This window comes from Anabrus simplex, chromosome 3 (assembly GCF_040414725.1).
Source record: "Anabrus simplex isolate iqAnaSimp1 chromosome 3, ASM4041472v1, whole genome shotgun sequence".
Lineage (NCBI taxonomy): Eukaryota > Metazoa > Arthropoda > Insecta > Orthoptera > Tettigoniidae > Anabrus > Anabrus simplex.
Window position 1 is genome coordinate 336,896,085 of NC_090267.1, and position 21,259 is coordinate 336,917,343.

The window sequence follows — 21,259 nt, forward strand, 5'->3', positions numbered from 1 at the left end:
AAAGATGCGTTTTGTTTGATTGGAATTTCACAATTGGCGTGGCAATACTGTACAGCCTATTTATTATTCACGGAAAACATTTTCTCCGCGAAATCAGGAGAAACTGAAAAGACAGAGAGGGAGGAAGGAACATTCGTGAGGAAAGTTTGGCGCCCACTGAAAACAGATAAAGGAGATTGAAGGCATAAAAGAATTAAAGCCTCTACAAGAACGAAGAAAGTGAAAAGTGTCACAAACGATCAGGGATAGGAGGGAGTTAAGTTTTTCGGTTACATAACGATGAGGGATAACAGTACTAACACATCGACCTTTCAACCATGTTTACGAGAGTAAGAATGGTACTCAATGGGTCCAAGGGATGAAGATAAACACTGAATAGATGGTGATAACAGAATACACTGATATAAAATTTCAAGGCTTTCCAGAACAAAGAAAAGAAGAAAACAGATCTAATTTGGACATAAGAGAGGAGGAAAAAGCAAAGCTAAGGAAGAAGCTACTGGAAAGCAAACTAGAAACAAGCAAATAAAACGAATGATTGGATTATTTTGTGTGCTCCTTAGATGGTCAAAATCGAGATGATAATAATAATATTTTTCTTTTCCCACAGTCTGTGTCGATGCGACGTAAATCAAATTGTAAAATAAATATAAACAATTTGAATATCGTATTGTAGACATCAAGAAAGGGCCCTAGTGAATATTTAACGCACTTTGAACTCCGACTGAACAAGTTGGCACACTTTCAGCCGAGGTCTCTCACCATCTGATCCCTTCGTTACAGCTACCCCTCTTTCACATAAATCTTTAATAGCCTACTAAAAGAGAGACTATGTGATTACTTGACATTTTCATTCAGAGAGGTGGTAGCTCTGAGCAGCCCTCGAGCGTAAATCTTAGTAATGTTTAACGTCTGATAATGTGCTCTTGACTTATGAAACATATCTAAGTGACATAGGGGAGAGTTTAGTTCTTTATAGCACTCAATAGACTGTCCCTCTTTCACATAAATCTCTTATATGCTGCCAAAAGAGAGCAGTGACTCCTGATTTCTTTATGTTCCCATTCATGTTCACTCTTGGTAGATGTATTTTTAATTTCTTTGAATGTACATCATTATTTTATTCAATGTGTAGACCTGTTTCATTGTATGTATGTTCAGTCTTCAGCCCTAAGGCTGGATGGATCCTCAACAGCTCTGCCATCAGCTGTCATAGATGGCCTAGGCATCACTGAAGACGAGTACAAGGGAAATGCGGAATGATGTAATTTCCCGTTGCTTTCCTCACCGAGTCAGAAGTTGCTATTACATATCAATCTGCCAAGCCCACTGAAATGCATGCATCAACCGACCCCATGAGCAACATTTTCACACAATTCATAGAAGGGACTGGCTACACAAGGAATGGCATTACTAGCATCGCTCATACCTCAGTCATATTGTCAAAGCCAAGGATTAGACTGAGACAGGTCAAGGAAAGTAACAAAATTGCTCTAGCCTATACGAGAAGACACAGTGCACCGTAAACACTAGGTCCCTCCAGTAAAGGCACCGTTTCATTCCGTAAATCAGAAAAATATATTCGGAGAGAAACGATGTTAGACATCTCGCAACTCCAGGGACCCATTTTTTTGTGAGCAACGTGTTTTTCCATTACTTGTGCTAGATTTCCTTGCATCATCCCTCTCTCGCCCGATATCCATTTTGTCAACTCATGGTCTTTTTCGAATCCAACTGTATACGTATACCTGACATTTTCGTGGCCCTTCTCTTTCCTTGCCTGAATTTCTTGAGACGTCGTGCCCCAGGGGCTCTAAACTTTGGAGCGTGGGTTGGCGACCACGAGGTCCTCAGCTGAGCCCTAGCATTGCTTCCACTTACTTGTGTGCCAGGCTCCTCACTTTCATCTATCCTATCTGACCTCCCTTGGTCAACTCTTGTTCTTTTTTGACCCCGACGCTATTAGGTTTGCGAGGGCTAGGGAGTCTTTCATTTTCACGCCTTTCTTGGCCCTTGCCTTACTTCGGCCGATATCTTCATTTTTCGAAGTGTCGGATCCCTTCCATTTTTCCCTCTGATTAGTGTTATATAGAGGATGGTTGCCCAGTTGTACTTCCTCTTAAAACAATAATCACCACCACCACCTCTTGAGTAGTCGAGCTCTTCAACAGTGGAGGCGCTCGTCTTTTTAGCTCATGGTTGGTTTGAATGCCAGCAGTCGATCGGCATTTTATAGCGTAAGTAACTAATGGCAACTTACAATAATTACTCTCTATGCGATAGCCTGGAGGGCCTACCTGTACAGTATTTTATAGACTAAGGCCCGTATAGCCTACACCAACGACAGTTACTTTTTCTGTTATCGCAGCTTTCCAAAACTCGGATAGTATCATTATCTCGGATAACGATCGCTTCTGTATTCACCACACAGAATCCACTGTGTCGGTTTACAAAACTTTTAGTTTAAATCTGAATTTGAACCTTCAATTTTTCATAATGACGCACTGAAAACAAATGTCTACGTGCTGCCGCCATTATCAAAATGTGAACAAATTTTTAATTACATCCGCTGTTTGTAAATAACTGATCATAAATTATGTCCGCTATTAACCAGAAATGAAGCAAGAAGCCTAATATGACGTTCCAAGAGAAGGAATTGTTGGTGGTAGAAAACATTATCATAGAGCAGGGCCTCTCAGGGCGCATGCACCAGTGCATTGCGTTGTGCACGGTGCAAAAGAAGACTTCGTTTGGTTGACCAGAGTGCAGACCCCCACTTATCGATTTGGAGCAATAGCATTGTTTCTCTCTTTCTCCTCGCCTGTCTCGCTCGCTCCGCCTGTCTCCCTCTTCCACACTTGCTCCGTAGCGCTCCAAATCCGAGCCGAGTTGAGCCGAGCTTAGCCGAGTAGCCCAGAGACGAAGCGTTGGTCTGAGCGGAGCCGAGTGGGACCGATGCACTGTACACAGGAACTCTGCGCCTCAGTTTGCACGCGTGAGATTTTGGGCGTTTGAGAGGCCCTGTCATAGATAATAAGAAAACAAATGATAGCCTATACAGTGTACATTTAATTTAAAAAATAAGACAATATTCCTTAGTTCTTCATTGGAATAATAAACCAGTCGTGTACCGTATAAGATATAAGCTACAATCGAGAATTCATTTTATATCTACCTACAATACAGTACAGTACAGTACATGTTGAGAATTCCAGATTATGTTTGATCATGGATAACACTGACAGTGTCGAAGCTTCAGATAACCTAAAACGTCTTTCAAAATCAGTGTCATCGAAGTCCTCAAAGTATGCTGTGCGTTCTTTTTATCCACCTAGGACATTTTATTGAATAATCTTGGCCATATTCCTCGTCGTTGTGAATTTCTCTTTCAGTTAAATATTCCAGCCGTCTACGAGATGCCATCTTGAAAAACTATTATCTTAGATTTTCTGTTTTACCGACCAACCTTGATGTATCCACAAAGACGCACACAAAATGCTGTCAGTTGCGTACACTATTTTATTTACAAGTTATTTACACACATTCACACGCACTAATGCACTGCCATCTTGAACAAACATCTGACTGCTACAGTACCATATCACAACCAACTACCAGCATTACGAATTCACATACTTGACTTCAAACACTCCGTTAACACGACTTCCGCACAAGTCTCATTAAAACAACGCAACTCTACCATCAAGACTGCCTGTTTATATACGTTGCCTGGCCAGGCTTCTAGAAGAACATGACAACATATTTTCTCGTAAATTGGAGAATCTGTAATAGCCTAGTAACAATTTAGGGACGTTTCTACATAATTCTAGTCGCATATAGTGTTGTTCTGGACTTATTACAGTGTGTTCCACAATATTGCAGTGGATTATACGTCACATATAAAGGCAATAATAAATTATATACCATTAATTAAGTGTTCTTACATTAAATAAACTCATATTAATATATATATATATAGATATACAGCAGATGCCCGACTCATTGGCTGAATGGTCAGCGTTGAGGCCTTCGGTTCGCAGGGTCCCGGGTTCGATTCCTGGGCTGGTCGGGGATTTTAATCGCCTCTGATTAATTCTTCTGGCTTGGGAACTGGGTGTTTGTGTTTGTCACAACACACTACACTACCAACCACCACAGAAACACGCAATAGTGATTACATCCCTCCATATAGGTTGGCGTTAGGAAGGCCACCCGGCCGTAAAACAGGGGCAAATCCACATTGGCGACGCAGTTCGCGCCCGCTACCCCACATGTGTGGGAAAAGCTGTAGGAAAAGAATAATAATAATAATAATATACATACAGCCGATGTTTCATGACATAACCTCACAAATAATACGATCATGATTATACCAAATAAAGTCCGGATATAACTACGTAAATAATAATAATAATGTAAACAACTTCATAGCTACACCTCACAAGCAATAATAATAATAATAATAATAATAATAATAATAATAATAATAATAATAATAATAATAATAATAATAATAATAATAATAATAATAATAATAATAATAATAATCGATATTTGCATTATTTACTCATGAGTTAAAGAATATTGTTTCCAAGTTATATGGGTCTATTACACTTGCGTCAACCTTTCTCCGATAAAATTTTAAACCGAGATATTACCCGTTATCCGAGATAATGTTGTTGGAGTATACAAATGAATGTAAATATTATCTCGGTTTTCTTACCTTTAAACCAAGATAAAATATTTTACTCGCGTTGGTGAATACGGGCCTAAAGGATAGTTGCCCAATTGTACTTCCTCTTAAAACAATAATCACCACCACCATCTACATTATTAACAAAATTACCACAGCTGGATTAAGATTCGGCCTCAATATCAATGCAACGAGAGCAACTTCATGGTTTTCAGTCGTGATCGCCACGTGAGTGCACTGTTAACAGTCAATGGCACTGTGATTAATTCATCGCAAAATGCTGCGAATTCCTTGGACTGACTTACTAACAAGAAGGAAACTAGTTTTGACTGTGAGGTGTCTAACTAACCCTGAAGGGATCCTGTTTGGGACGAACATAGATCTCATGAATGAACAATACTGAAATATGGACGAGTTATCAGCAAGGCGAACTACCTGCTCAGGATGGCTGAGGACAGAGAGCTACTCTCCAGAGTGATTACCAACGTTCGTCAGTCCGAGCACGGCACATTACATATAATGAAAATGCAAAAAGATATACTGTAGGTGATAGGCCAGTAAATATATTCTTGAGTTAGTTCTGAAAGTAATAACAATGTAGACGGAAGATTAATAGATATTCTAGAAACAGTTTAGTAATTAACCATCGACTCGATTAGATGGCAGGTCAGCAGACCGAGTTACTTCCGTAAATCAATGTCGATGGCAGTTCAACAAGATATTACAACGTATCAGACTAACACAAAGCAATTTTAGGGTGTACTTTCTTCCTTTTTTGTATTGTTTGCTTAAAAACTGTTAGTTCCCCAAGAACTGAGAAGAGTGATTAGAGGAATAGTCTATATGCTACCAAGAGTTGTGTATTTATCTTCATAACCGGATTAGTTTATTCAAAAAAATAACCTCACAGTGAAACCGATATTTCTGGCCGTGCACTTGCTGAAAGTTTAATGATGAAGGGTGGATTCTCTCAACCTGTCAGATGAATATTACGAGATACCGTACTCACCATGGCGGGACGTTTCGCTGTCTGGCTGCAACTCCTGTGGAGAAGACTCTCGAACACAGGCCATCAGGTTCAGTGGGCCGGCGGCTGTGGCCATCTGCGCTCACTGCAACACAAAACGTTACTTTCTCACCTGGTACTTCATGTTCAGAATGTTACTGGCCAGTTTTACAAGTACTGTATTACATCAGAATACCTCGTATAAATGGGTCTTAAAAATAGCGTGGAAATCAAGTATTAATGGAATTTTTTTGTCAAACTCTTCTAAAAATTACAGTTATTCTGACATTAAATTAGTATTTGAAAGAAGTCGAGAACTCTACTACAGCAATGATAAAGTGTTCAGCAGATTATGAGCATTTTCTCTGGAACAAGAAGAATTGAAAGTTGTTTACATAATGATATTATGCTAAAGTATTACTGAATTTTTCTCCAGTACATAAATACAAATCACATACTGGTACTATTTGGGACACTTCTGGAAGCTCTTGTTCAGAGTACAAAGCAACTGCTGCAAGAACTTAATACGGCGTATAATAATAATAATAATAATAATAATAATAATAATAATAATAATAATAATAATAATAATAATAATGTATACCAATAATGCTATTGGCTTTACGTTCCTCTAACTACATTTACAGTTTTCGGAGACGCCGAGGTGCCGGAATTTAGTCCCGCAGGAGTTCTTTTCCGTGTCAGTAAGTCTACCGACATGAGGCTGACATATTTGAGCACCTTCAAATACCACCGGACTGAGCCAGGATCGAACCTGTCAAGTTGGGGTCAGAAGGCCAGAACCTCAACCATCTGAGGCACACAGCATGGCAGTCTCTTAATACGGGGTCGGCGATGAGGTGAGATGAAAGTATATGGAATGTTTTACGGACGGATGCCCTTGCTGACACCAACCTCAGTTGAGGAGCTAATGAAGATGAAATTAATTATATGGAATGAAAATGGTCAAGGGGATTGAAGGAAGCGGCTGTGGCTTATGAATAGGAACTGTCCCGGGATTTGCCTGGAAGAGAAAATTGGGAAACCACAGGAAAGTATTCTCAGAACTGCCAACGGTGGGGTTCGAACACACTCGTCTCCCAAATGCAGAGCTTGGGTCCACAGCCATACCTTGTTAACATGCGTGGTCACTCCGCTCGTTATTATTATTATTATTATTATTATTATTATTATTATTATTATTATTATTATTACTATTATTATTATTATGAGAAGAAATTCGAAATTCGAAATCGAAGGTTTCCGGCGACAGAAGGATGAGGAAGGGCTGGGATTGGAAACGCAGCCTGGTGTGGAAATGAAAAGCCATGCTCAGGGCTGCAGACGGCGGGATTCGAAACTGCTATCTCCCGAATGCAAGCTTACGGCTACAAGGCTCGAACCGCGTAGCCAAGTTGCTCGGTGACGTGAAGAGAGATTACTTGACTATTTACACTTCAAAGATGGACGCAGCTTTGTATTTTATTTTGGCCAAATACAGGTGGCATCTAGGTTCGCCGCTACATAACTTAACGGCAGAAAATTCAGTGAAGACATTTGTAATTGTAAATTACGCAGAGAGAGCAATCACGAAAGGAAATTTAAGCACACTTTGGCACTGTATCAATGCTAATAGACACCTGTTTTAAATAAGGTTTAGTTCGGTTTTGAAATTACAAGCAGTAAGTATCGATCGAGCCTGTGCAATGGGCGCCGTTCCAAATGCTAGATAATGGCTTTTACCAGTACTTTCAATCAGTCGGCATCGAATATATACATTGGATCACACTGTAAAGGGCCCTTTACACGTTCAGACTTGTCTGCACAGACCACGTTTGCAACGACCGTCTGCACATCTGGTCTGCACTGTTCACGCTGCGTTTACACGTTCCGACCATTTGTACAATTTCGCACAGTCCTGTATTTCTAATCGAGACGAGCGGAGGTAGTATTTCCTGACCATGGCACCATTAATTAAATTAATTTACAAAGTAGTACTTCTGTCTAGTGTTGTTATTTCGGAAGTTAAAAAGCGGAAGAAATCACAACGTAGAAGGTGGACAAAAGACTGGCTTCTACAACACGTTTCGCTTTCGCACGTTGATCTTTTGAAGGAGTTAAAATTGGAAAAAGATGGCTGGTTTAACTACTTGAGAATGGACGAAGAGAAATTCTTAGTGCTGTTGCAGTATGTCTCACACCGTATATAAGGAGAGAAGACAGTGTAATGAGAGAATCGATAATCACTTTAGAAAGACTTGTAGTAACATTGAGGTTTCTGGCAACGGGAAAGAGCTATGCGGACCTTAAATTTTCTGCTATAGTGTCTCGTTCATCTTTAAGCCACATCATTCCGGAAACATGCCGTGCTATAGGCCTGTATGTAGTTCCAAGAGAGGAATATTTAAAGGTGAGAATTCAAAGGCATTATTTTGCTTAGGTAAAATAGATTGCGTGTTCCTTCCTCAGCTGCTGGAGTTCCGTTCTGTAAGTTAAGTGCATTCATTCATTCATTCATTCATTCATTCATTCATTCATTCATTCATTCATTCATCAATAATAAGGGCTCTCTTTTCATCTGGTGGTTATCCGTGACAGGGAGAGAACAGTAGCGGTATTTATTGGGTCATGCAAAATGCATGAATACAATTCAATCGTGCAATCATTCATTCATTTACCTATTCATGCAGTCATTCACAATGTGTGTTGTAATTGTAGTATAACTGGATCAGGTACAGAATTGTGACATGAAGCACTAATTGAACTCACGAAGGCCTGCATGTTGTCCTAGATCATATAACACTGTTAACATCTAGGACAAAATTAATGAATTAATTAATTGATTAAAATACAATTTCAAGATTGGTGTAAATAGTTACTAGGCTTAAATTTTAATGTTTAATGTCGTGATAGATGGACAAGTTGTGATAAGGAAATGTTAGTTTAGAAACTAATACATCATATGCCGCGTTTTCTTCATTGCGGACACTGTATTCTTTGCTCTTGATCTTCCAAACACTTGGCAATGATTTATAGAGTTCTATGAATTCAGTCATAAATGTACGGGTACAATTACGGGAATCTTGAGTAAACTCACTCATAGCTGTTCATCTATTGAGAGCAAACAGTACGCTACAGTACAACACTACATACACTCTCCCAGACGAAGGACTGTGCTATCTGTCTGCAGCGTTGTCTGCGCAAGCTTTACACGCTCAGACTTGTCTGCGCGTGGTCTTTGTTAATTCAAACTCCGCCAGACTTTGCACAGGCTGAACACAGACCGCAGTACAGACCAAAATTACGGTCGGCGATTCATTTACACGCAACGACTTGTCTTCACAAACACGGTCTGTACAGACAGATCTGTGTAAATGACAGCGTGTAAAGGGGCCTTAAGAGAGCAACTTCTCAAAATCCCAAGCGCGAAGCAACAAGAAGTCGCTGCTAATAGCCAGTAATATATCAAGAAAGCGCACCAAATCTGACAGGTCCTGGTTCGATATCCAAGTCAAGAAACACTTAAAGGATGACTTACGAGGTCCAGTAGAACCAGTTTCTCGTATCCAGCCAATTACCGTGTCATTTAGTTGATAAAGCTTTCGGCTCACAAGTTCACTGCCAAAGTGAAGACATTAACCTCGAGCAGGCCCTTCCCATTCCTCCATTAACATGTACTAAAATTTATCATACAAATTCGTCTCTCACTGAGGGATAGATAATCTAATCGTTTTGGTCCTTAAAACAAGTCACCACCATCACTAATGGGTCAATGAATCTACTGTCGTATAGTACAAGTAAGAATTTTGCAAAAATGGAGTGACTTGCCAGATATATTTCTCTTTCAGGAAGTGTTTATTGCTCAAAGGGGAAGTACAAGTTATTATTATTATTATTATTATTATTATTATTATTATTATTATTATTATTATTATTATTTTATATCGCATATAAAATATGATACATTATTTATATATTGGAGCAAAATACTGAAATGAACAACTTTAGCCTACGACTGTCATAGGCGTATGTCCTGTTTATCAAACAGTGTATGGACTGTACAATGTTTCCACAAAGTCCTCCCCTGTCCAGACAACGCTCTCGTCGGACTTCCTGCTACGATGCGGTGAATAGTTTGATTTCCTGCACCTCAATCACAGCTGAGGAAGTTCGCATACCGAACTTACAAAGCAGCGAACCACTGCTACTTCACAGTGTTCAAGTTTAATACTAAGAATGGTGATGGTGATTATTGTTTTAAGGGGAAGTACAGCTGGACAACTATTCGCTCTTAATTCTAATTGTCGGATTGAACAGCTCAGACGGTAAGAACGCTGGCCTTCTGAGCCCTGAATCAATCCAGTGGTATTGGAAGGTGCCTCGTGTTGCCATATTGAACGGCACGTAAAAGAACTCCTGCGGGACAAAATCCTGGCACCTCGGAGTTTCCGCAAACGTAGTTAACAGAATATAAAAACCAATAACATTAATCAGAATCAACCGGTTGCTAGATGTTATGTCAAATGAGGGCCTGTGGAAGACAAACCAACAACCAACAAAAATAATGTCCAGTAGAAAAAGTGGCGGTTGATCGGCCACACATTAAGAAAGACCTGGAGAAGAAGAAGAAGAAGAATACATGGAAGCTGGGAACATCTGGACTGAAGTAAACCGGCTGGCTACCAAGAGGACAAGATGGAGGATATCCATAGCTACCTTATGCAGCACCAGGTGCAACAGCAAACAAGTAGGGTTAAGTAATCAGAAAAGAAAGAGTTCCAGTCCTGGAGGCATCGGCAAAAGAAAGAGAATGTTCAAGAAGGGCGTGAAATGAACGACTTTGTAGGCCTCGCAAACTTAATACCGTCGGCGTCAGAAAGGAACAAGAACTGACCAAGGAAGGTCATATAGATAAGCTGAAAGTGAGAAATGTGACACAAAACACTAAACTTCGCCAGGTACGGTCGCGTTATCACCAATATTTTAGCCTTACTGTTTGAAGTCCCCCGTATTATAAAACACCTCTCGTAAATATTTTCTGTGTTTTTTTTAATTACGCACAAATAGCTAAACTTATAACATACGAATCAGACTATATTTTGTCGATAATCGGTAGCAAATTCTATACTTTCGATACCTTCGATTAAACTTTGATGTCCAACTGTCGTGTTTGTGAGTTTCCGGTTTCGATCAGACGTTTATCAAAATAAGATCAATGAAACTGATGGTGATCATGTTACAGGAGTGTAAGTCAAATAGAGTTTCTGTACCCAATTTGGAGAAACTCGTGTGTTTTTATGAGCATTCTGCTTAAATGCTCATACTGAAGGAGTGTTTTCAAAATGAATCACAAGCGGACTGATGCAAGAAAAAGTGTCCTCAATTTCAGTCATACGTCTTGTAAATATTTTCTTAAAATGTTTGAAATCCAATCCAGATGTCATCAGTGCTGCAGTCACTTATTAAGCGAATATCTTGTGACGTGCCTATCCAGTTGAAGTGCGTATCTGGTTTTTTGAGAGCGTATCAAAATACTGCAGTTTTCTGGTTATCAAATTTACCTTTCTTGCAGCTCTAAAATCTGACAATCCTAACGCCAGAGGGTTCCATGGACGCCAATGCACGCTCACAAGTTGAAAGCCCCCCTTTCAGTCACGTATTATGACAAGCGGAGAATATCATGGATGGTTCTTCTGCCACTACACACAGCAGGAACTACACCGAAAAACTGTATTAAAATATGTAACAACTAGTATATAAACCTGTCCTCGACAGTCGAAATTACTGTCTATAAAGTAATTGAAAATTCTAATATATATTATGAATAAAAGTTACATTTTCCAGGTTTTATTCGTCATTCGAATGAAATAAAACCGGTAGCATATTGAGTGCAGTTGTCGCTCGGGGTTGTACTTTGGGGTCTATGGATCTGCGTACTCTTCAGAAAGCTACATATAACTGTCCAAAACGGATTATCATCAACAGCGTCATATGCCATCCCTCCATATGAGCACTGCGGAGAGGTTTGGAATTTAATCCAGACTTTTTGTTTTGTTTTGCTCGTTGTTTTACGTCGCACCGACACAGATAGGTCTTATGGCGACGATGGGACAGGAAAGAGCTAGGAGTGGGAAGGAATCGGCCGTGGCCTTAATTAAGGTACAGCCCCAGCATTTGCCTGGTGTGAAAATGGGAAACCACTGAAAACCATTTTCAGGACTGCCGACAGTGGGGTTCGAACCTACTATCTCCCGAATATTGGATACTGGCCGCACTTAAGCGACTACAGCTATCGAGCTCGGTAATCCAGACTTTTGGCACGCATTCTAGTGATTAGAAATTGTATACCACCACCTCCCCTACCATACCGGCCAACATTCTGACGGTAAAAATATTTTCAACGAACAGGACTCGAATTGGCTAACCATGGTATCAGACCATACAAACGTGATGCCATGGCCAGCAGGTGCACTGTAGAATACTGCGTGCTTTTTGACGGAGATAAATGGGGGTAAAAAATAATTCATTAATTTCACTGAAAACATTCTTCACTAAATAGTTCAAGTATGATAGTCTTCGTTGCATTATTCTTGTACACGATATCTGGTACAATTTTAACTCTCGAACGTTCCCGTCTCACCATACACAGTACCTGTGGAAGCCAACAGAAGTCACGATGTACGTACTGTAGTTCGACGTCATGCCGATAGATAGGTTATAGCCGTGTACCTATGACATCATGGCGAATAATACTATAACTTCGCTGATAGAAACGCATTTTTCTTAAAGAAAAGTACAAAAGTCACGGTTCGTTTTATTTTTCCTGAAAATAAGACACAGCAATCATTAACTGGTACCAATTTCACCTCTTGAAACTTTATCGTTTTCTAAATATGACTGTGAATGATAGACAGAATAGGGATTTTATATACAGAGCCTCAAACACCCAGAGACGGTTTTCAAGCCAATAATCTATTATTACTTCTCCTCAACCTTCTTCAACTCCAATCCCAACCGAACCCAGGGCCCCCTCGGTGGATCGAGTAGCCGAAACCCTAGGGAACCTAATCAACACAGCCCCCCTCCCCCCCACTAACAAATCCCCGCCAAGACCACCAAGAAATCCTCACTTCCGCAAGCCAAGACACAACCAATAATGATGTCTTCCACAATTAGATGAAGCACAAGCACTGGTTCTCGGGGACGAGGCAAGATGCACCGCCAAACATGCTGCCAAACAACAATGCTGTTTTTCAAAATCCACCTAACATCTGCTAAAAATTTAATTAATTATATTAAATTAAGCGCCAAATATATGATATGAGCTAATTGCTATATCCAAGCAATAAGTAGCTAGTTGGCGCTAAACGGAGAACCGTAAAGCGCCAACACATGCCATATTTCTAAAATAAAAGTGTCAGCCTAAGCATTGGACGATACGTGTTTGATCCTTTAGTTAACATTTCGCAAAATTAATTAAAAATAATATAAATTCGAACCGCAAATTATCAACAAGCCATTACCTAAGTACTTCACAAATTTTTACTCGTTAAAGTAACTACTATAAATAATGACCGACAGAGGAGCGCTAAAGCGCACCGGTATCGGTAGCTCATAAACCACCTATCTCTCCGGAGGTAGGTGGCTCATACGGAGACTAGGGCCCAGAGACGGTTTTACTATATAGCTAAGTATGGCGGCGGTACGTATGCGTGTGAATTGGGAGTGACAATCATGGCTCACTGTGGTAAATATTAATGTGAGCGAGGTGTGACAGTGTAGATTTGATTGGTATAAATGCTTACAGAAAGGTGATTATTAACATCAACTGATCTGGTAGGAGATAGTGCTCATTTGGTGCTGCTTTGTATGTGTGTTGGTGAGGAAATTGTTCGGTACAGAATAACAGCTTGCAAAATATCAAGGAATATAGAAACCTCTGCACAGGGAGAAATTACACAGTACAGAATAACATCGTAATATACTAAAAATTATCCCCACTGAATAACAACTTCGACTACGGCGGAAGTGGTGACATAGAATAGATCGAAGCGTTAACAATAAAACGTTCGTCATAGTATTGATTATAAGGTTGTGACGTACCCACTTGGCCCACAGATGTATGACAAAATTATAACGTGGCGGGTCACTTTAATATTAAAATAAATAAATGATATGTCATTGTTTCTCCATAAACAGTATCCCAAGGGCGCCAGTCTTCAAGCTTATGGCTTGAAAACAAAAGTAGATAATTAATAATAATAATAATAATAATAATAATAATAATAATAATAATAATAATAATAATAATGCGTAATGAGACTCAAAAAGCTCCCAGGGGTGAGGTGAACGGAACACAAATCATTAAGTACACTAACTTGGAATTTAAGGATCATTAATAATCATTTCATAAAATACAAATTAAAACAGCTATTTATTAAGATGAAAAACGTGACGTAACGGCGTTTTAACGACATCTGAACTTACGGAAGCAAAAGAAAAATTGAATGAAATTAATTTTAAAAATGAATTGTTGCGCGAAGACTTGCAGTAACTTATGCCATAAGCTCACCATATGTAGACTCTGCTGTCTTGAAGCTGATGATATGTGGATCTCGTACCGGCTGCCTTCTCTGTTGTTGGATTCCAGTCCTACTTCTACGTTTCCTGTCCTTAACACTTCCTACTGTACTCCTTACATAAAGTCGTAATGAGTCCTAATTTTAAGTGCAAAACTACCATGTGTTATGTTCATGGAGAGAATACATTCGTATTCTTCCGTATTACGGAACAGTAGCGTAGCTAAATTCGGTGTCGTCCCATTTGCGGTCAGTCTCATTTGCGGTCAGTCCTATTTGCGGTCACTCAGGTAGAATACAAAAATAAACTAGTTTTGACCGGTGAGACATTGTCCCATTTGCGATCACTCTTATCAGTGGGGATATGGAATTCCCTACTCAAGGACTGGTACAGGCAGACAGCCTTTTAAATAACTGGCGGCAGCTGCGTGCTAGCATTGGGATGCTGAAACTCATTTCTTTAATTATGTTTACCGCTTGAGTACGATGCGTTAATATCGGGAAAAGGAGACTAAATAGGACTTATTTGTACCTTTTATTTAGGCTTAGCAGATGGATATGGGTGTAATCAAATGATTTTTGAAATGCAGGACAAAAGCAGGGCGTATTAAACCGTTAAACTTCTTCAAATTCAAAATAAATGTTTTGCTGTAACACTCTACTTCCTCGACATTGCGACCCTTTTTGGGTTGTGTCTTGATTGCGGACAAGGCAAAAACCGTCCAGATTCCGAACAACTAAATATACCCTGTCCAGATTGCGAACAAGAGATTTAGTGTTGACGTGGGATACATAAAACAGATACAATTTTTAAAACAGTCTCATATGAAACTTTTGTTCTAGTAGTAGTAACATTAACTGGTACATTGGGATGTTTTAGATAACAAAACAATATTTATAAAAATATTTTTCTTATTGAAAATTTTTAATAATTTAGTTTGGGGTAATCTTATGATTTAGAATATCCTTTTTATTGTATAACATAACTAGAGGGGCATTTGTTTATGGTGGATTAGTGAGAGTTGTATTATTAATAGATTATTATTATTATCTCTTTTTTGCTACTAGGTCTTATGGTGACGATGGGATAGGAAAGGCCTAGGAGTTGGAAGGAAGCGGTCGTGGCCTTAATTAAGGTACAGCCCCAGCACTTATATCGTGTGAAAATGGGAAACAACGGAAAATCATCTTCAGGGCTGCCGACAGCCGAACCCTTAAGCTGCCTGTTCATGAAATTCGGACGAAACGCTACTCGGGCGCTTCGACACCTCAACACGCGCACAGCTATGAAGATAGGTGTATTTGCTAAAATACGCTCCTTTTGTAGACCATTTGCAGCGTCTGTCTTCGGATCCCATGTAAAAATTCTTTGGTGATACATTTAGGGTTACCGAGCGAGTTGGCCGTGCAGTTAGAGGCACGCAGGTGTGAGCTTACATCCGGGAGATAGTGGGTTCGAACCCCAGTGTCAGCAGCCCTGAAGATGGTTTACCGTGATTTCCCAATTTGATACCAGGCACATGCTGGGGCTGTACCTTAATTAAGGCCACGTCCACTTCTTTCCCACTCCTAGCCCTTTCCTATACCATCGTCGCCATAAGACCTATCGGTGTCCGTACGACGTAAAGCAGATCCTAAAAGTAAAATAAGTCTTTCTTTCTTTCTTTCTTTCTTTCTTTCTTTCTTTCTTTCTTTCTTTCTTTCTTTCTTTCTTTCTCTTTTTCTTTCTTTCTTTCCTTCCTTCTCTCTTTCTTAATGCGTTTACAGTCCAGGGTTGTTTTTTCCCTCGGACTCAGCGAGGGATCCCACCTCTACCGTCTCAAGGGCAGTGTCCTGGAGAGTGAGACTTTGGGTCGGGGAATACAACTGCGGAGGATGGCCAGTACCTCGCCTAGGTGGCCTCACCTCCTATGCTGAACAGAGGCTTGTGGGGGGGGGGGGATGGGAAGATTGCAAGGGATAGGCAAGGAAGAGGGAAGGAGGCGGCCGTGGCCTTAAGTTAGGTACCATCGCGGCATTTGCCTGGAGGAGAAGTGGGAAACCACGGAAAACCACTTTGAGGGTGGTTGAGGAGGGAATCGAACCCCCCTCTACTCAGTTGACCTCCGGAGGCTGTGTGGACCCCGTTCCAGCCCTCGTACCAATTTTCAAATTTCGTGGCAGACCGGGGATTCGAACTCGGCCCTCCAGGGGTGGCAACTTATCACACTAACCACTATACCACAGAGGCGGACCATGTAGTGTTTATCCGACATAATTTAAAAAAATCAGCCATAGATCGCCCTTGAGAGGTTTCTTTACCTTCTGGCAGAGTAACATGTAACGTCAGGATTACACTCAAGCAACCTAATTAGCATCAAATCAGAATGCCCGCGCATGATAGTTGAGACCGTACTACTACTGTTATTGTTATTATAATTGTTATTTATTTATTTATTTATTTATTTATTTATTTATTTATTTATTTTCCTCAAATTGTAGGTACAATTGAGGGACGGCGAATGGCGTAAGGTCATAGCCCCACATACACGAATGTACCTCCATCCCCACTTAAAATTACAATATTAAAATATGCAATTATATTCTACATAGTGTGCTTATATACGGTTACCGTATTTCCATAGACATATATTTACATAATATTCACAAGACCTGTTCAACAGTGTATTATTGTTCCAAAGCATACAGTTGTGAATATTTTGCATCAACAGGGGCTGCTTAACTGAGGCGGTAAATGCGTGCTCCTTTCACGCAAAAGGACAGGGTTCGATTCCCCGTCAGGAAGTCGAAAAATGTAGAGGCGAGATGTTCACTTCTGGAGAGGCACACTTTGCTGGGATTTACTCAGCTCACACTAAAAGTGACTACGAAGTAGATTCTTGGGGGACAACGGCTGCCGGGTATAGAGTTAAAAATTTACTCCCGATTTTACGAATAGTAGAAGCCTTTGTCTTCCACTACTCCAAGTCCTTCTTGGTCTGAACGGTGATAGATTTGCTTCTAAATATTTTTTATGATGAATGCCGCCGCCCCCCCCCCCAATGCATTTGGCACTTTCCCATTATACATTAAATAACGCATGATAGATTGTACACGAAGGAGATGAATTAGTAATTTAGGACTGCGTATACTGACCCCAATTCTGTTCGTAATCAGGACGACACCCATTTTTGAAGCAATTGTAGCTAATCTCCAACTTAGCAGTAAAATTACACTTCCTTCTCCCCATTATACAATATGGGATACTTTTTTTTTTTCTTTTTGCAAGCTGCTTTACGTCGCACCGACACAGATAGGACTTAATGCTACGATGGGATAGGAAAGGCCTAGGAATGGGAAGGAAGCGGCCGTGGCCTTAATTAAGGTACAGCCTCAGCATTTGCCTGGTGTGAAAATGGGAAACCACGGGAAACCATCTTCAGGGCTGCCGACAGTGAGATTCCAACCCTCTATCTCCCGGGTACAAGCTCACAGTTGCGTGCCCCTAACCGCACGGCGAACTTGTCAGGTGGAAGTGATTTTCAGATTTTTATTTTATTTTTGAGGCCACAACACTAGTTGCAAATCGAGGATTGTGGCGACGTTTAGTAAATTCTCAGAGGGTTGCAGACTGAACGCTGAAAGGCATAACAGTCTATAATGATAATGTATGTATGTATGTATGTATGTATGTATGTATGTATGTATGTATGTATGTATGTTATTTTGATAGAGCTATCCAAGACTCACGATTTGAAACCTTTTTGGGCCTTTTAGCTCTTTAACTTTCGGCACAATTGAGTAAATTGCTGCATTTTACGTTTTTCGTAGTACTTTGTCCGCTAGGAAATGTTTTCAATATTAATAAGTAGTTAGAAGACGTAAAATCAATCACGTTATATTCGTGCGAGGGAGGGATTGGGAGAATCCCTGAGTCTAGCCTAAATAGCAGTCTCCCTACTGCATGGACGTTGGAAAACCCCAAAAGACTGCTGATAACTTTAAAGTGATCGCAAATGGGAGACGAACTGCTTTTTCTTCGCATTCCTTTTTTCTTCCGAACTGGAAGTGACCGCAAATGGGACAAATTTTGCTGTGACCGCAAATGGGACTGACCGCAAATGGGACACAACCCTAAATTCATAATAAAAGCTCTCCTCCCCTATACCAGTCAGAACCGGTCTCCCGTTGACTACCTCTCGTCATTGAGATAACAAGTCCCAATGAGAGTAACTTTTGAGTAGAATATACTGTACCAGGAAAGCCTAGGTCCTGGTCCATATTAATTGAAAGAAACATTACTTCAGCATAAAAGATCCGACCGACGTACGAACATCTATGTAAAGAATGTTCCAGTATGTGCCAGACCCTACGAGTGCACTAGGCGGAGTCAAGTGACGTCACCTGTCGCTTGAAGCTCACCTCCCCTAGAGATATTTCTCGAAATAATTTTTCTTTTACCAGCTTTTTAACACCTTAACCAATTTCAACGGGACAAACGCTGAATTATAGCGGACGTCATAAAAGTTAATCCCTGTGAATTTCGAATTAATTCATCCCATGGTTGTTGAGTTATAATAATTTAAAGTTTCAACGAAATTACGTAATCACGGTCACATGGCCGAGAGAGATGCTACCCCTCCCAGCGCTGGTATCTATATATGCCAAGGCCAGCCAGCCAGCAAGCCAGTACAAGGACGAGTAGACAGCTGTGTGAGTGAGACAGAGGAGAGACCGGCCCGCGTACAGTATGTTCGCGCAGTCACGGTGAAAGTACTTTCCGTCGTATTTCCGGAACGCGAAATTATATCGCCGACAGAATTATAAAAGACGTCGCACTATATTTAGTATATCGCGTCGCGACTACAGTCTAATCCTAAAGACATTTAAGAATGTAATACGAGTGAACTTATTGAAGTGCACACATTAACTATTTAACGTTCACAGAATATGTCATTACGTGTAGACTTATGATATTGAACTTCTGCAGAAACTAATGTGTAGAATCACTAGAACTCGTTTCTTTCCGAGTATTGAACTGTATTCCTTTATTCATGCCACGTCAGTATACGACTTACAGTAATTTGAGAGAAAATTAAGAACTTTTCTGAGGTAATATAACATTATAATAACAGGATAAGCAGAAAATAATTCTTAGTGACTTAATGACTGTGTTCAAAGACTGTGATTATCGACTTGCCTTTTCAAGTGTGAACTGTGCATTTATGAACGTTTCAATAACGACTGTAAATAGTAATTCATACAGGAAGGACTGTGATTCTTTCAATTACGCCATAAATAGTGTTCAACAGTCAATGACAGTGTCAGTGTTAACTACTCGCACTAAGTGAATTTTTCGTGTGCGAAAAATCACCCTAACGAGCTGCAATTCTACATGATCCAGTTCCAGCCGTCATCACCTCATCGGGAACGTCAACATGGTGTGTCAAGGGAACATCGCCGATCCTGATTCTCCACGGAACATTCCAGATGTCCATCCTTCGACATTTTGTAGCAACATTTCTTGCCATAAGTGAGTAGTAACAAACTGACTAAAATTTTTTTTTCATTAATTTGTGAACAGTGGAAACTTCAGTGCCGCGTGTGAACAAATATTTCAGAGTTCCCATAATTTCTCAGAAGTGATTAATTTAATTTCAAATTTCAGTTTCATATCTCGTAGAAAGACTTTAGGCTTTTCAAGTGTGCTATATATCAAGGGTGACGAACTGAGAACTGAAAACTATTAACCAAAATTTAATTTCTCATATCAACTTACAATTATAAGTGTGCTTAGGTTTAGAAAGACTTTAGGTGGAAATTCAATACCTCATATTCTCACATATGAAAGACTTTGAAATCAGTAGTATTTATGCCATTTTCATGAACAGAATTCAGGAAGATTACTTTCAAACGTTTAATTTCAATGCCAGATTTGAATCAAAAATCATATCGCAGGGTGAAGAATTAATAAATTGTTTTGAAAAAGATTTTTAACCATCTATTATTCGCTCTGCGAGTCTATCCTACTCTGTATCAGCTCCAAAACCAAGTTCCACTCCCTGAGGTCCTACTCATGCCCTTTGCCCACAACTTTTCCTGGTACAATACTCAGATGCGAAGTGAACTAAGTTAAAATCTTCTCCGATGTGCAGACGTAGAATCGTAGTAAGAGTGTCTTCCAAGAGTGAGAATCAGAATCAGAATGTCCGAATACAAGTGACAATCTGCTCACGAGTAAGAATAAGAGTATGAATGTGAAAACGACTGCTAATGCTAATAAGAATCTGAATGTCCTCTCCAGCCCTTGTCGGTGGTATATATCGGTTCAAAAGTCTCCTTCCATCAGCCATATCACATGGTCCAGTAAGATTCGAGGTCTCATCCCTTCTCCGATGTATAGCTGTGGATCCATCACGTTGCTTCATTACGTTCATTCACATAGGCTGAACTTTCCCGCTGATATAAAGCGTCCCGAAGCGGAGTTTGAAAAGTGGGTGTTAATAATGTATCAACTGTCTCTTCACGAGGTAGAGAGGGTAAGGTCTCTCGTAACCTAGATGACGTACTTTTCCTGAAATTGGGCTGAAATTAGCCTGCTGACTCTGGTCTCCTCACAACGGCTATTGGAAAATTTACTGCAAGTTATAAATATGCATGATGTTGAAATACTTTACCCAATAATTTGTTCGTTCAGAATACGTTATAGCCGCGATACAAAGAAATGAAATGATGATTGAAATGGATGATAAAAACCCTATAGGTATATACATATTAATTTAAACATGACCTATCAGTGATTAAATATATACATCTTATCAATTAAATATATAGTTCAATAATTAAAAACATTCAGTGATGTTCCAAACATCACAAGGTTAGAATATATATTACGAGTTATCTAGGAAAACGTGATTTTAAAATAGTCCTCTACACTGAACTTGACGAAATAACAAAGGAAAGTAAATGTGACACCACCAAAGAGTGTTTGGTGAAATGTAA

At 39.9% G+C, this 21,259-nt stretch overlaps 1 protein-coding gene across 1 annotated transcript in view; it reads right to left on the bottom strand.

The window, feature by feature from the left end:
• Positions 1-21,259, bottom strand: part of LOC136866342 (platelet binding protein GspB) — a 549,318-nt gene that overhangs the window by 419,140 nt on the left and 108,919 nt on the right. The window contains exon 3 of the mRNA XM_067143204.2: positions 5,703-5,805. Coding sequence (XP_066999305.2) covers positions 5,703-5,796 — 94 coding nt within the window. The 5' untranslated portion in view covers positions 5,797-5,805. The remainder of the gene's footprint in view (positions 1-5,702; positions 5,806-21,259) is intronic.